The sequence below is a fragment of the Trichechus manatus genome, unplaced genomic scaffold, assembly GCF_000243295.1.
Source record: "Trichechus manatus latirostris isolate Lorelei unplaced genomic scaffold, TriManLat1.0 scaffold00056, whole genome shotgun sequence".
In the NCBI taxonomy this organism is placed as follows: Eukaryota; Metazoa; Chordata; class Mammalia; order Sirenia; family Trichechidae; genus Trichechus; species Trichechus manatus.
Window position 1 is genome coordinate 9,164,678 of NW_004443992.1, and position 15,270 is coordinate 9,179,947.

General features: G+C 37.1%; 1 protein-coding gene across 1 annotated transcript in view; it reads right to left on the reverse strand.

Moving 5' to 3' along the window:
- Positions 1 to 15,270, reverse strand: part of ALS2 (alsin Rho guanine nucleotide exchange factor ALS2) — an 81,969-nt gene that overhangs the window by 58,224 nt on the left and 8,475 nt on the right. Inside the window, exons 2-4 of the mRNA XM_004378227.2 lie at positions 7,232 to 7,308; positions 5,695 to 5,849; positions 1,409 to 2,349 (exon numbers count right to left, since the gene is read on the reverse strand). Coding sequence (XP_004378284.1) covers positions 1,409 to 2,349; positions 5,695 to 5,849; positions 7,232 to 7,251 — 1,116 coding nt within the window. The 5' untranslated portion in view covers positions 7,252 to 7,308. The remainder of the gene's footprint in view (positions 1 to 1,408; positions 2,350 to 5,694; positions 5,850 to 7,231; positions 7,309 to 15,270) is intronic.

A 15,270-nucleotide genomic window follows, 5' to 3' on the forward strand; every position in this document is an offset into this window, starting at 1 on the left:
AGCTGTATGATTGAGATACTATTTACAAAAAAAAAAAATTAAATTTAACATAAACGTGCACATCACCAAAACTAGCAAAGGAAACAAAAACTTTAAATGTTTAACAAAATTAATCCAAAGGGAAATCACAATTTCAGTAATGGTAATGTAATAACCAAATAAGCTGTACAATAAACTTTTAACTTGAAAATTAATAAACTGACTTTTAAAAAGTCAAACTCTTTTATAACCATGTTTAAGTCTAAGAATTTGCTACATGCACTCCTGTTAAATTACTTTTGTTTTGTTCAGACTTTTATAATGCCTTTCTTCAAATAACAGGAGAAAGATGTGTCAGTCTGCGCCTGTAAAAAGTATAACCTTGGAAACCCTACAGGGCAGTTCTACTCTGTCCTATAGAGTTGCTATAAGTCAGAATCGACCAGACAGCAATGGGTTTTCGAGTTCTTCAAATAGCTTATCCTCAACTTTATATATACATATATATATATATCAAACATCCACATGGTTCACTGAGTAGATTGTGAAATAAAAACTTTTCTAAAACAAATTTCCAAGTCATGTTCTCGCCCTGATAGAGTGAACAGGAATAAAGAATCTGGGGGCTGTGTGGTTTCAAAAACCTGAAAAAAGCACCCTAAAAATCGTTGCTTTATGATTTGATGGTTTTGTTCTATTTTGTTTTCTTAGAGTTTTGATAAAAGCAAAACTGAAGGGTTATACTAAGAAATTATTCTTTCACAATAATTTGTTTTAAGCAAGGAGACTTACTGTATGCTCCTGGTAAATAGCTTTTTTTCTTCATTTTACAATGAGTTTCAAAATGACAGTAGTTTAAATAAGAATATTATCTACTTACTTCAAAGAAAAAGCCCAATAAGAACCACAATTGTTAATTTAAAAAAATTCAAACAGTATGCAATTCCAGTAAGTTTTTTTAAGTCTGCCTACAATTGATAGCAACCTTCCCTGACAAAGAAGAAGAACAGAATCCCTTTTAGAGCTCTCTACAGAACTCTAAAAAGTGGTACACAAACAGGTCAGAAGAATCTTTGGAATACATAGCTATATTACATTACACTGTTCAGGAATCCATCAAAATTCAGTATTTTAGCCATGGGGAGGCGGAGATCTCAGGAAGAAAAAAAAAATATATATGGGATTTTGCTATTTACAAAACTAGCCCAGTATGACATCTTCCAAAATCATAAAGAGCCAGAACTTGAACATAAAGAGGGATTTTGAATTAATCCAGGTTATTTCTTTATCTAGGCTTGTCTGATAAAACAGAATTATAGTCAAACTGAAAAAATAAAAAATGTTACCAAGCCTTAAGCATTTTAAAGTTTCTAAAGGAAAGCTCATATGGTTCAACTCCAGAAACACCTTTATAACATTTAGCAGGTACCTGACACGGCACTGGCTTTGCACCATTCTCAGCGTCCTCTCTTACTGAATGATCTGATAGTTTCTGCAAGTATTCATTTACTGTCTGGGTGTCAGGGTATGATGGTATATTTCTGGCAGAAGAAATTTCAGTTGTTCCCATAATGTCTTGTTGAGATGAACCGGCAACGTCACTTGTGGTCTGAACATTTTCAACACTCAGTTCAGTAGCAACAGGCAGATCATTTTCTACTTGAGTGTTCTCAAATGCTTCTCCCTGACTGCCGAAGGTTTCAACAGTGGAGGGGGTGATGGCAGTGCTGGCATGGTTTTCTGCCTGGGATGCTGACAGTGTCACACCTAAAGGGCAACAATGACTGTCTGATATAATCACATGGTCTTCTTTGTCAGTCATAGTAATTAAGAGCTGGCTGCACTGGTTGCATCTTTCTGGGACTGGCTTCAAATCCTGGGAAGGGAGGCATTGTACAAGTGCTAAGCTGTGGAATGCACCACAGGCCACTTGTAGCACTACTCGCCCAGCAAGATGTTCTACTTTTTGTGGCTTTGTTACTGGGAAGGTAGTGGTAATGAGACCCAACTGACAACCGGTACCCCATGCCCAAATCTCTCTGCTTATTGACAATGCCAGAGTATGCTCCTCACCACATGCCAACTGCAAAATCCTGACTGCCAACAAAGGACTGGTCTCAGAATCAGAAATACTGACAGGATTCGGTTCTGCAATGTACTGCTGGTTAGCTACTGCACACTGGCCAGCAGAATTCTCCCCCCACATGTACACTGTGCCACCTTCTGTCACTGCTCCACTGTGGAAACTCCCCGTCGCCACAGTAACAACATACTGCCCAACCAGGGCATTTTCTAGAATGGGGCTACTTGGAGAAATCTCTGCAGGTTCATGTCTCCAGGGAAGGGTCCCAAAGCTGTAGACCTCACCATCTGAAGGTTTAAAAAAAAAAAAAATAGTGGGTTAGTGAATTAAAAGAATTTTTTATCAGCAAACTTATAGCCCTCTCTAGATTTAGCAAAATAGATTTTTCTTTTAAATTTCAAAAGCACAGTTGTAGGGATTTGGTCCAAGCGTACAACATTTCACATTTATTCATCTTTTAACAAATGAATATTAGTGTTCTGAGCTACAGAGAGAATTTCTACAAATTGGCAGGAGGTTACTTTCAAATGAAGGGTATTACTCCTTTCCTTCAGCCTCCATTTACCTTCTAGCACTGATCCGCTACTAACGGCTATCATCATAGCTTATTTTTTGTTGTTGTTGATGTGAATATACACAGCAAAACATACACCAATTCAACTGTTTCTACATGTACAATTCAGTGACACTGATTACATTCTTTGGGTTGTGCAACCATTCTCACCCGCCTTTTGTGAGTTGTTCCTCCCTCATTTACATAACTCACTGTCCCCTCAAGGTTCCTATCTAATCTTTCGAGTTGCTGTTGTTACTTTGATTCCATATAGATAGCTCTTAAAAGAGCATAATGCTTAAGGTAGACATCTTTACCAGTTAAGCTAAACTACTGTTTTTATAGAAGTAAATTCTAAGCTCAAAGACAAAATAATGATCATGTTAAGATAAAATAAGGAGAAGATGAGATAAAATAGGCTCATTCTCCTCTAATATCTACAACATTTCACTACTGCTGAACAAGTGAGAGCAGCAAAGAATTATGCAATGGTATAAGAATGTTAAGATACTAATTCTGGCCAAATCTAAGAAATTAGCTGTATGCCTCCAGGTTGTACAGAAAACTCCAGTGTTAACAAGATGTGGCTATCTTCACGTTTTGTACCATATATAACACTTTTAAAGGTTACTGTTATTAACCTTGTACACAAGATGGCCTTTCTGAGGTGAGGTCTGTTTAAACAGCAAATCATCACAACAAAATAAACCAAGCAAAAAACAAATGAAGCTGTCAGGGTGACCGGCTAGTGTTAGAATTAAAAGGACAGGTGTCAGTGAGCTGGGTACACCAGCAAATTATTTACAGAAGCAAATTCATTGGGGTTGAATGATGATAATGTCTGTGACCAGGTGTGCTGCCAAGTCTTCACTGTACTGCAGCACTGCGTGAGTTCAGTTGCATGTGTACATGATCTATGCTGGCTAAAAACTCAAATGGAACAAGGACTTGTCCGTGGGTTTCGGAAAAAACTGAACCAAGCCCACTGACCCTTTTTTCCCATACAGAAGAAAGTAGAATTCTTATGACCAGAGACTTACCCTTTTTTTTTAATTAATGAAGAAGTATTATTTTTTTTCACAAGGCAGTACAGTCGATTATCAAAAAATGCAGGCTTTATCTTTGGCCTATTATACATGGTAGATATATTTATATATTTACATTAACTCACAACATCTATGCAAGAAGAACACAATAGTGGCCAGAGGGAAGACAGCTGCTTTTATTAGGGAATTTCTAGCTTGGATAAAGAGAATTGAGAAAATAAGCTCACTGGCTAAGATTTTTTAAAACTTTTTTCCCCAAGTGATATAATAATACATTTGCAAGAGCTGATCAACTCTTTCAATTGATACTGTTCCATTCAAACACCAACCAAACCCACTGCCATCAAGTTGATTCCAGCTTACAGTGACACCATAGGGTTTCCAAAGTTGTAAATCTCTACGGAAGCAGATTGTCACATCTTTCTCTGAGGAGCCACTGGTGGTTTTGACCCACCGACCTTTTGGTTACCAGTTGATTACTTTAACCACTGCACACCAGGGCTCCTTATTATTCCATTAGAGATAGCAATATTGAAAACAAAAAAGGATATTTAGATCGTCCTCCCCCCCCTTTTTAACTTGGGAGTATACCAGAAATAGTGACTCACTAAAGTGTTCTCATTGAATTATGAGCTAATGGTCAAATGTGAATAGAGAGAAAGAAGCTTGAAAATTTCTAGCATCCAATCAGCACCATTTCCTTACCTATCAAAAAAGATAGCACTGGAGATCTGGTACCATTTCAAAGTACATACTTGGCTGGGGTGGGATGTTTCATAACTTTGACAATTAAAACCAGAACACTCCTTAGACATGAGCAATGATGGGCTATTTATATATATTCTTTAAAAGTTTTCCTGCTGTTGCCCCAGTCTGTTAGGTATGATTCTAGATTTTAAGGAGATCATGTTCCTAAAGGGTTTCCAAATATCTTATTGAAAGACTAATAAAATAACAACAGAATTCCACTTACATATGCTTGAGAATTATACACTTTGAAACTCACAGGGCAGGTATTAAATATTGTTCATTTCAAAAAAAGGCTTTTTCCAAATTCTTGCCTAATACAATAATATATATTATTATGATAAAAGCAAAGTAATAAGAGATTGGAAAGAAATCTATGTCTACCCTATAAAACTACCAAGGCTAGATTTAAGCTGTTTCCTAGAATTTGTCTTCCCTTGCTTCCCAGAAGGAAAATACTGAAGTATTATAATACTTAATAAATACTGTAGAGCAGAAACTTATAAATTAGTTAAGCTGATAGTAGTCCTGGCCAAAATAAAATTTACCATGACTGAATTAATAAAATGTCATCAAGATTAAAGGCAACTCTCTATATAAATTGTAGCATATGTTTCTATGTGTTATAGATTTATACATTTTATAATATGCTCTTGTGAGCTGCTATTTATGCCTAATAAAAATTGTACTGAGACAGTATAGTAAGGTGGCTTAAAAGGCAGGTAAAAGGCCAGTTTTGAAATCAGACTATCTGCATCTCAATCCTGACTCTGACAGGATTTAACCTCCCTCAGCTTTAGTTTCCTCATCCGAGAAATATGGATACTAATAGTAGCTACCTCATAAGGTGGTTGTGAAGACTCAAAGAGATAAAACACGTAAAGTACTTACTGCCAGGGCTGGCATACATGATTATTTAGTAACTGTTAGCTATTATCAGTTACTTATTATCACCATTATGATTCTGATACGTTTAGTGAACAAAAACTACAGCTAAAGAGTCTGCATAAGTAACCTTAAAGTCAATTTTTCATGTACTTATTACTACAAAATTTAAAAACTGTAATTCTCCCTCTTATTCTAGTCCTGGTACATCTTAAATTTAAAGATGAATCTGATTTCTGTTAACAGGAGTAAGAACATATTTTGAAAGCAAAAGGAGTGTAAGTTCTAGCAAAGTTCATTAAGAACCTCTGATGTCCAGTAACTATCTTACCCGATCTTACACACTACTCAGTATTTCTTACAGTTTCAGTTAGTACGAGTTAAGCTGTTCTTTTCAATACCTTCAGTCAGAAGAACTCCATGTTTCATCCCAAGGGCTGCTTGAAGAACAGTCTTTCCTCCCCAGCCTGGTAATCTCTCTGGTGTTACAGAACAGGATCCTGCCTGCCAGACATGGACCAGGCCTCTTTCTTTGGATCCTTCTGCCTCTGTTGAGCTACAAAAATCAAGAAAAATAGCTTCATTGTTTCTGCAATTAAAAACCGTATCTTTTGCTCTTAATACGTTCTTCAACCAGCACATGGGTGACTGGTCAGATAGTTTAACTAGCACCTATTTTATTCTTTGGTTGTGGAACAGGATCTGAGATAAAACAACTACTTATAAAATGCTTAAGGATAATCTAAACCTACAAATTACTTACCTCTATCTAAGAAGTAAATAAAACTTGGGCTATTTTTGGAAGTTTCATGATTGAGTAAAATTTCAAGATTCTAACTTCTCAATACGTTAACCCCTTGTTTACCAATTAAAGTTATAACATGCCCCAAGTTAAAGTCTTATTTTAACATTTTAATTTATAATTGGTAAAAAGTATTTGATGAGAAAGATGAGAAACAGGGATCCATATTTTACTTTAAACTGAGTTTATGCATTATAATTGCTACTTAGAATTTTAAGAATCAAATTTATAACAGGTACCAGTAAAATCCTCCATGCTTTACCCATGTTCTAGCCCAAGAAATTTACCCATCTGAGGACTCTGGTGCAAGAAACACAAAATACACACAGCTGCATAAGAAAAGGACACATTAAGATACTCAGGGTTTCTGTAACCCCTACTGATGGTATATTACTTTCATTTTCTTTTTTCTAGAACTTTGATGCCAATGTTTTAACGAGGCACGAAAACTTTTGTTTTATTTTATAATACCTAGGAATTTCTCTACTTTAGCCAAATAATATTCTCTTAAAATGTAATTTGGTATAGCCATGATTTTATGCGAGGGAAGCCACAAATTCAACCCTCCTTTGAAATATCTTCCATAACTAGTTTCCTAAGGATGGTAGATGATTGAATTAACTAGGCCACTTCTGAAAATCTGAAATTAATTGTGAGAAATAATGCTACAAGAGCTTTAAAATGATAAAATGAAGACATTTATTAAGCCCCTTATAAGCATAAGATTGAGCCCTGGTGGTGCAGAGGTCAAGTGCTCAGCTGCTAACTGAAAGGTCATGGTTCAAGCCCACCAGCTGCTCCAATGTGGCAGAAAGATATGGCAGTTTGCTTCTGTAAAGATTTACAGCCTTGGAAACCCTGTTGGGTAGTTCTACTCTGCCCTACAGAGTTGCTATGAGTCAGAACTGACTCTTTGGCAATGAGTTTGGTTTGGTTATAAGCATAAGAAAGAAACTAGCAACAAACCTTATCAGTAACCAGCTTTATTTTAATATCTTTCTGTACCAATCAACTACAAATGTCCTTCCTCACTTAACAACCATTGACAAGAAAATTAAACTGACAAAGATACACAGGTATGGAATTATTCATTGTGTTTTCCTAGAAGGATAGTGGAAGAGAAGAAATGGTTTTACCTTCTCTTCTTTGAGTCCATCAGTCAGTGGGAGAAATCCATCACCAAATCATTCTCTTGTAAAAGGTGTGCCAAGACCTAAATGGTAAACAAGGTGAGCACATAGAACAGGGAAAGAATACTTTGCTATTTTATCCCTCAGCTTTTTTTTTTTTTTTAAAAAAAGGAGCCCTCTAACAAGTGCACATTCACTGAGCAATAAATATGTAGTGAAACTATTTAAACTATTTCATATCTCTCTTGCCAAAGTCAAATATCTAGACTGAGCCTGCCCACTGACCTTATTAAAAGGTCTGTTGACAGTGTAATGTAATGTACAAGGAAGAAAAGACTACCACCTACAATTAAGCTGTGCTTTGTCAGGTAACAGATTTTTGTTTATTTGTTGTTATAAAGAAGGGAGTTTAAACTGAAAACCCACTGTGTTAAGTATACATTACGTACATATTAAGGTTACTTTTTAAATGCTCCAGGAACAAATGAAGACTTAAATGCTAGTTAACTGAGAATTTCTAGAATCTCTTTAGTAATGTCTCAGATCCAAGTAGTTTAATTTACATTTTTCAGGAATGCACAAAAAATTACATTATTAAAACAGAATAGCAGTATTTTTCCCAAACCAATCACAATTCAAGACTAACATGTCTCATAATTCAAAGGGCTGGAAGAAAAAAGTTTGAATTTAAAAATAACTGTTTCAAAATTCACTATTAAATAGAAAAGAGCTGTATGAGAATTATGGTACAAAAATCATGACCTATCAGTTTAGAAACTAAATATTTAATAAGGTAAGACATGGAAAAATAAATATGCAGGCAGAAACGGTCAATGCCTTTCAACACGGACCTTCAAATTGTTAAGGTCACCAAAACTTAACAAAATAAAGGCAGTGAGGCTCTCTTGTTTGTCTGAACCATAAAGGTACTGGGGCCAAATTTATGATTTTAATGCAAAAGGCTCTAGCGTGGCCACTGTGCTCTGGGAACAGCTCATACCAGCAGGAATACTGTAAGACCCATCTGCTTATTCCAGGTTGTGTGCAAATTCTTACCATTTGCCATCTGCATATCTGGTGGAAATTACTTCCTACCTAATGTTTTTTATAGAAAGATTTTGAACGATTCAAAGTTGGATAAGGGGGTACTATGTAAGTGAAAGATATGTCTGAATACATTTAATAAATAGTACTATTAAGTGCTATTATGCTTTGTATGTGACAGTAATTGTTAACTTTTAGTAAAATGTACAGTTCATTCTGAAACGAGCTCTAACAGTGCTTGTGTGTCAGAGATCAGAGTTACTGTACCCCATCATTTAAAGATAAACAATGCCCAGAGAACTCCTCTGGGAGGATGTGGAAATACACAAGCACACCTCACTTCACGAAATGAAACAGAGTCACTGTGTATGTAAACAAAATTTTGTCCTACTGCTTGATAGTGAAAATAATAAGAATCAGTAAAACGAATAAGGCAGTCAATCCTTATTTTTTTTTAGGGTCAGATTTTTGAAGACAGAGTTTTCTTATAGCGGATTATACCTTACTCCATATTATTTATCACCACCACTCTTTTTTTTTTAACCAAACGGAATTGAAACTCTACAAACTGGTTTGCAACTTGTTTTTTTTTTTTTTTTAACTTAGTATTTATGTAACTGTACCCCTGAAAGATGTCCACATCCTAATTCCAAGAACCTGCAGATATGTTAGGTTGCCTGCTAAAAGGGAACTGAGCTTGCTAATTAGCTGACCTTAATTAAGATAGGATTATACTGGCTATCCAGGTGGATCCAATGTAATCACAGGTGTCCTTAAAAGCAAAAGAGGAAAGCAGAAAGAGAATCAGAGAATGAGATGTGAGGATGGAAACAGCGCCAGAGAGATGCTATGTTGCTGGCTTTGAAGACAGAGGAAGGAGGCCATGAGCCAGGAATGTGGGCACCCTTTGGAAGCTGGAAAGGGCAAGGGAACATTCTCCCCAAGAGCCTCCAGAAAAGAAGGAAGGCCAGCAGACACCTTAATTTTGGCCCAGTGAGACACTTCTAACCTACAGGAACTGTAAGATAATAAATGTGTTGTTTTAAGCAACAAAGTCTGTGACAATTTGCTATGGCAGTGATAGAAAACTAATATACTATTCCACAGACATCTCTATCAGTATTTATCGATCTTGGTTTTTTTTTGTTTTAAATGGTAGTTAATATATTTGACTTCTTCCAAGAACATATGCCTGCCTGAAATGCAGATAGAGCAATGGGGGGAAAAAAAAGGAAAGAAATGACTGCTGAGGAAACATACCTAAAAAGGAGTACTACAGTTAAATGTCTGAAATTTGTGTTATAAAGTTTTTCCTCACATACTTAAATATGAGTGGTATTTACCAACTCCATTTATTCTAACATTCTTTCTCATGTATCCATACAGAAAAAGAAAGTCAACAAAAAAATTGTTTTTCTAATTTTTTTAGTTCTTTCATTTTTGACATTTTTAACTCTTATAAAATTACCTAATCATGGTGCTCCTCTTCCAGCAGGGCTCTTTTCTTCCAGATGAGCTTTAAAGTTCTTTCTTGTATTATAGAACCTTCCTTCCTAGACCTCTATTATATTAACTAGCTTTGATAAAGCAGCCGTGTGATGTCGTATAAACAGTACTTACTTGCAATTAGAAAACATGGGGTTTGGTTTTTCCTCTCATGGCCTAGACACAGATCAATGGCATCTCTACAAAATGAGCAAACTAGTCTCTAGCATCCTTTCTGGCCATTACGTTCTATGAGGCACAGAACAAACAACATTCATTCTAAACTATACTATTCTATACTCTGAATTAGTATCTCCTTCACAGCCAAATATAAAGTAATTAAGCTCAGGTGGCCCTTTAAAACAAAACACAAACCTTGTTTCTTAATGAATTGACACCACTTTTAGATCCCACTAGTGGCACAGTGATTAAAGCACTTGACTGCTAACCAAATGGTCGGTGGTTCAAAACCACCAGCGGCTCCGCAGGAGAAAGTGTGGCAGTCTGCTTCCATAGAGATGTACAGCCTTGGAAACCCCCTGGCGTTGCTATGAGTTGGAACTGACTCAATGGCAGTGAGTTTGGTTTGGTTTAGACCCCACTGGATACACACCCTCCTGCCATATTTAAATGCAAAATAGCTGTCTTGTGTGGAGAATATGATTTTAACATTGTGATCTGGGAATGCCCTAAAAAAATTTGGTCTAGGTATCCTAATTACTGCTAGAAATAAGAGCTACAGACCATCTGCAGATATGCAATACTGTAACCAGAATCCAAAATCCAAAAAGCTCTAAACATTAAACATTTTTTCATAACTCTTTTGGCAGCAAGATCTTACCTGACCTGAACTAATGTGAGGATTAGTCTTTACCTCACTTTCTGTGAATATTCATATATTTTGCTGCAGAAATATTAATATGATTACAGGGTGGTACCCCCACATTGTACTGCAAGTATTACATAATATGTGGCTTATGTGCTTTATTCTAAAAATCAAATAAAATCTTAATTCCAAAAAGCATTTTGCCCCAAGGATTTCAAACAAGGGATTATGAACCTGTATTTTAAACAAAAACTATCATTTTTGTTAGGGCCCCCCAAATTTTAACTATTCTACACCTGGCCAGTTGACTGGAAGAGATCCGTATTTGTGCCCATTCAAAGAAAGGTGACCCAGTGAAATGCAGAAATTATCGAACAATATCATTATCATCACACGCAAGTAAAATATTGCTGATGATAATTCAAAAATGGTTGTGGCAGTACATCAACAGAAAACTGCCAGAAATTCAAGCCGGATCCAGGAGGACATGGAATGTAGGATATCATTGCTGATGTCAGATGGATCTTAGCTGAAAGCAGAGAATACCAGGAAGATGTTTATCTGTGTTTTACTGACTATGCAAAGGCATTCAACTGTGTGGATCATAACAAATTATGGATAACATTGAGAAGAATGGGAATTTCAGAACACTAATTGTGCTAGTGCAGAACCTGTACATAGACCAAGAGGCAATCGTTTCAACAGAACAAGGTGATACTGCATAGTTTAAAGTCAGGAAAGGTGTGTGTCAGGGTTGTATCCTTTCACCATACTTATTCAATCTGTCTGCTGAGCAAATAATCTGAGAAGCTGGACTATATGAAGAAGAATGTGGCATCAGGATTAGAGGAAGACTCATTAACAACCTGTGATATGCAGATGACACAACGTTGCTGAAAGTGAAGATGACTTAAAGCACTTACTGATGAAGATCAAAGACTACAGCCTTCAGTATGGATTACACCTCAACATAAAGAAAACAAAAATCCTCACAACTGGACCAATAAGCAACATCATGATAAACAGAGAAAATACTGAAAGTTGTCAAGGATTTCTTTTTACTTGGATCCACAATCAACACCCATGGAAGCAGAAGTCAAGAAATCAAATGACACATTGCACTGGGCAAATCTACTGCAAAGACCTCTTTAAAGTGTTAAAAATCAAAGATGTCACTTTAAGAACTAAGGGGCATCTGACCCAGACCATGGTGTTTTCAGTTGCCTCATATACATGGGAAAGCTGGACAATGAATAAGGCAGACTGAAGAAGAATTGACGCCTTTGAACTACGGTGTTGGCAAAGAGTATTGAACATACCATCGACTGCCAGAAGAACAAACAAATCTGTCTTGGAAATGCTCCTTAGAAACAAGGATGGCGAGACTTCATCTCACATACTTTCGACATGTTATCAGGGAGGGCCAGTCCCTGGAGAAGGACATCATGCTTGGTAAAGTAGAGGGTCAGCGAAAAAGAGGACAACCTCATTGAGATGGACTGACACAGTGGCTACAACAACAGGCTCAAACATAGCAACGATTGTGAGAATGGTGCAGGACCGGGCAGTGTTTTGTTCTGCTGTACTTAAGAGTCATTATGAGTTGGAATGGACTTGATGGCACCTAACAACAACACATTTTTGTTCCACTTTTAAAAGTTTTTTTTTTTATATCTTGTTCCCAAATGGATTCGAGTCAGCTTACAAAAATACATGGATAAGGCAAGATAAAATAAAGAAATAAAGCAAAAAGACAATGAATGGAGCCAGGATTGAGATTAGAGTACACAACACACATACCATGAAGTCCTAGTCACTGACAGGTTCCACAGTATGGGACTCTTATCCTCCCATTACAAGATCTGTAATCCTGCTTATATCTGTACCCATCATCTCCTTTCTTTTTTAAAGATGTAGACCCTTTGTCTTGTGAAAGGTCATTTCCTCCACACATGTTCTGGGACTATGTCCAGCACTTTGGTTCTGCCCTCTGACCTCATCTCCCTTGCATCTAATATCATGGCCATTGTCATGCAAGCATGATCAACTATAAAAACAACTGTTGTTCCTCACATTTCTCTCCAGCTACTCTTCCACTTCTGTTCGTCAGTTTTTCAACAAATTTATAGACAAGCATATGTACCTGGAACAGTAGATGAAAAAAATATATGCAGTTTTAGTTGTTGAAATTTAAAAATCTGAAATTTAGTATACTTGTATTAGTAAGGCAAAAGGACTTTATCCAGAGAATAAAGTTTACTAGAGAGGTATACATAGGATACTATATTATTTAATTTTCTCTTTAATTTGGTGTAATAGTCCAGAAATGTGTTTGTGGACTATTATCCCAAATCTAGACTGGGAGCCAGGTACTATGCTTGTCTATAAACTCTATGGAAGCAGGGCTAAAGTTATCTTATTCTCTATTATATCCCAGCTGCTTAGCACAACCCTGGTACATGACAAACCAAAAACCTCACTGCCATCGAGCTGATTCTAACTCATAGCAACCCTATAAGACAGAGTAGAACTGCCCCATAGAGTTTCCAAAGAGCAGCTGGAGGATTTGAACTGCCAACCTTTGATTAGCACCCGAACGCTTAACCACTGCACCATCAGGGTTCCAGTACATGACAGGTACTCAGTAAATACTTACAGACAGACCACACACACCCGTTGCCGACGAATAGATTCCGACTCATAACAACCCTATAGGGCAGTGTAGAACTACCCTATAGAGTTTCCAAGGCTATAATCTTTACGGAAGCAGACTGCCACAACTTTCTCCTGCAGAGCAGCTGATGGATTCAAACCACTGACCTTTCAGTTAGCGCTTAACCACTGAGCCACTAGGGCTCCCTTAACAGACAGACCAACCCAAAAACCCATTACCATCAAGTCGATTCTGACTCATAGCGACCCTATAGGACAGAGTAGAATTGCCCCATAGGGATTCCAAGGAGCGGCTGGTTGACTCGAACTGCTGACCTTTTGGTTAGCAGACCAATGTGCCACCAGGGCTCCCCAGGTCTATATAAATAAATGAGTACCTGCCCTTAAGGAGTTTACATTCTTGTCAGAAAGACAAAACATACTAGCATGATGGTTCTCAACAGAGCAGATACCCTCAAGGCATAAGAAAGCTGGGCCCTCCTAGTCTTGTTCTCCTGTTTCATTTACTGATTAAAATAGTATAATAGTAATATAATAGTAATCATTGCAGTTACAAGAGAATAATCAGTGATTAGAATGACTAGATGTTAAGAGAGAAAGACTGAACATACATAAAACACAAAAATTTAAGACAGTATGGTACTTTTCACATAGTAAATGCTTGACAAATAATTTGCTTTCAGAGCCTCAATCATTATGTTTACACACTGATTAAGGCAACCTCTGACTCAAACACCTGGCTTACAAATAAATATGCACCAACAACTGTTAGTTCCTGAATATCCTGCCAGTGAAGCCTTTACCAACTATGACAGAAGTTAAGGGAAACTCATCTTGCAGTGAAGTCTTGACAAACCAACCACTGTAGAAGGTTGAGGCCACGTCAAATCCAACGCTCTCAACCTTAACTACTACACAGGAGGCATCACCTGATGCCACTCTGGGAGCTGACTAACCCTTTAAAAATCCTGACCCAGAGTTCAGAAATTCAGTAGATTAATGCACTGAATAAATTCAGTAGGCTGGAGTAGAGTGCTACTTATTATTCATAATGTTGTTTCTAATGAAATAACGCATTTACTAAGTCATTGATTAAAAATATATTATAAACTCCTGGAGATCAGAAATTATGGCTTATACATTGGTATAATCTTATGCCATAGTAGCCACTTGGCAGAAGCTGGCTAAATTTGAGTAGTTGACTGAAAGATCTTAAATTCTAATCCATGGACTTCCAAATTATGTAGATTTATAGTGCCTATAAAAAGTCAGTATCAGATAAAAAAATAAAGTATCTTCTCATAATAGAAACTCTCATACATAAATTTCCTAATGGTATTTCCTAATGATGAAGACACTTTTGTTTCATGTCACTTCACAAATATCAACAACCCAGAGAAGGATAGCCGCTTTTTCCTTAGTAAATGAAGACAGATTTTGGGACAATCAGAGAAACCAAGGCTTCACAGTATCTCTTTCCTCTCTTTTTTTTCAATTGCACTTTAAGTAGAAGTTTACAGTTCAAGTCGGCTTCTCATACAAAAATTTATACACACATTGTTATGTGACACTAGTTGCTCTCCCTATAATGTGGCAGCACACTCCTCCCCTCTACCCCCGATTTCCTGTGTCCATTCAACCAGCTCCTGTCCTTTTCTGCCTTCTCATCTTGCCTCTGGACAGGAGCTGCCCATTTAGTCTCATGTATCTACTTGAGCTAAGAAGCACTCTTTCCACCAGTATCATTTTATGTCTTATAGTCCAGTCTAATCATTGTCTGAAGAGTCGGCTTCGAGAATGGTTTCAGTTCTAGGCTAACAGAGAGTCCAGGGGCCATGCCTTCCGGGATTCCTCTACTCTCAGTCAGACCATTAAATCTGGTCTTTTTACTAGAATTTCAGTTCTGCACCCCATTTTTCTCCTGCTCCATAAGGGACTCTCTGTTGTGTTCCCTGTCAGGGTGGTCATTGGTGGTAGCCAGGCACCATCTAGTTCTTCTGGTCTCAGGCTGATGGAG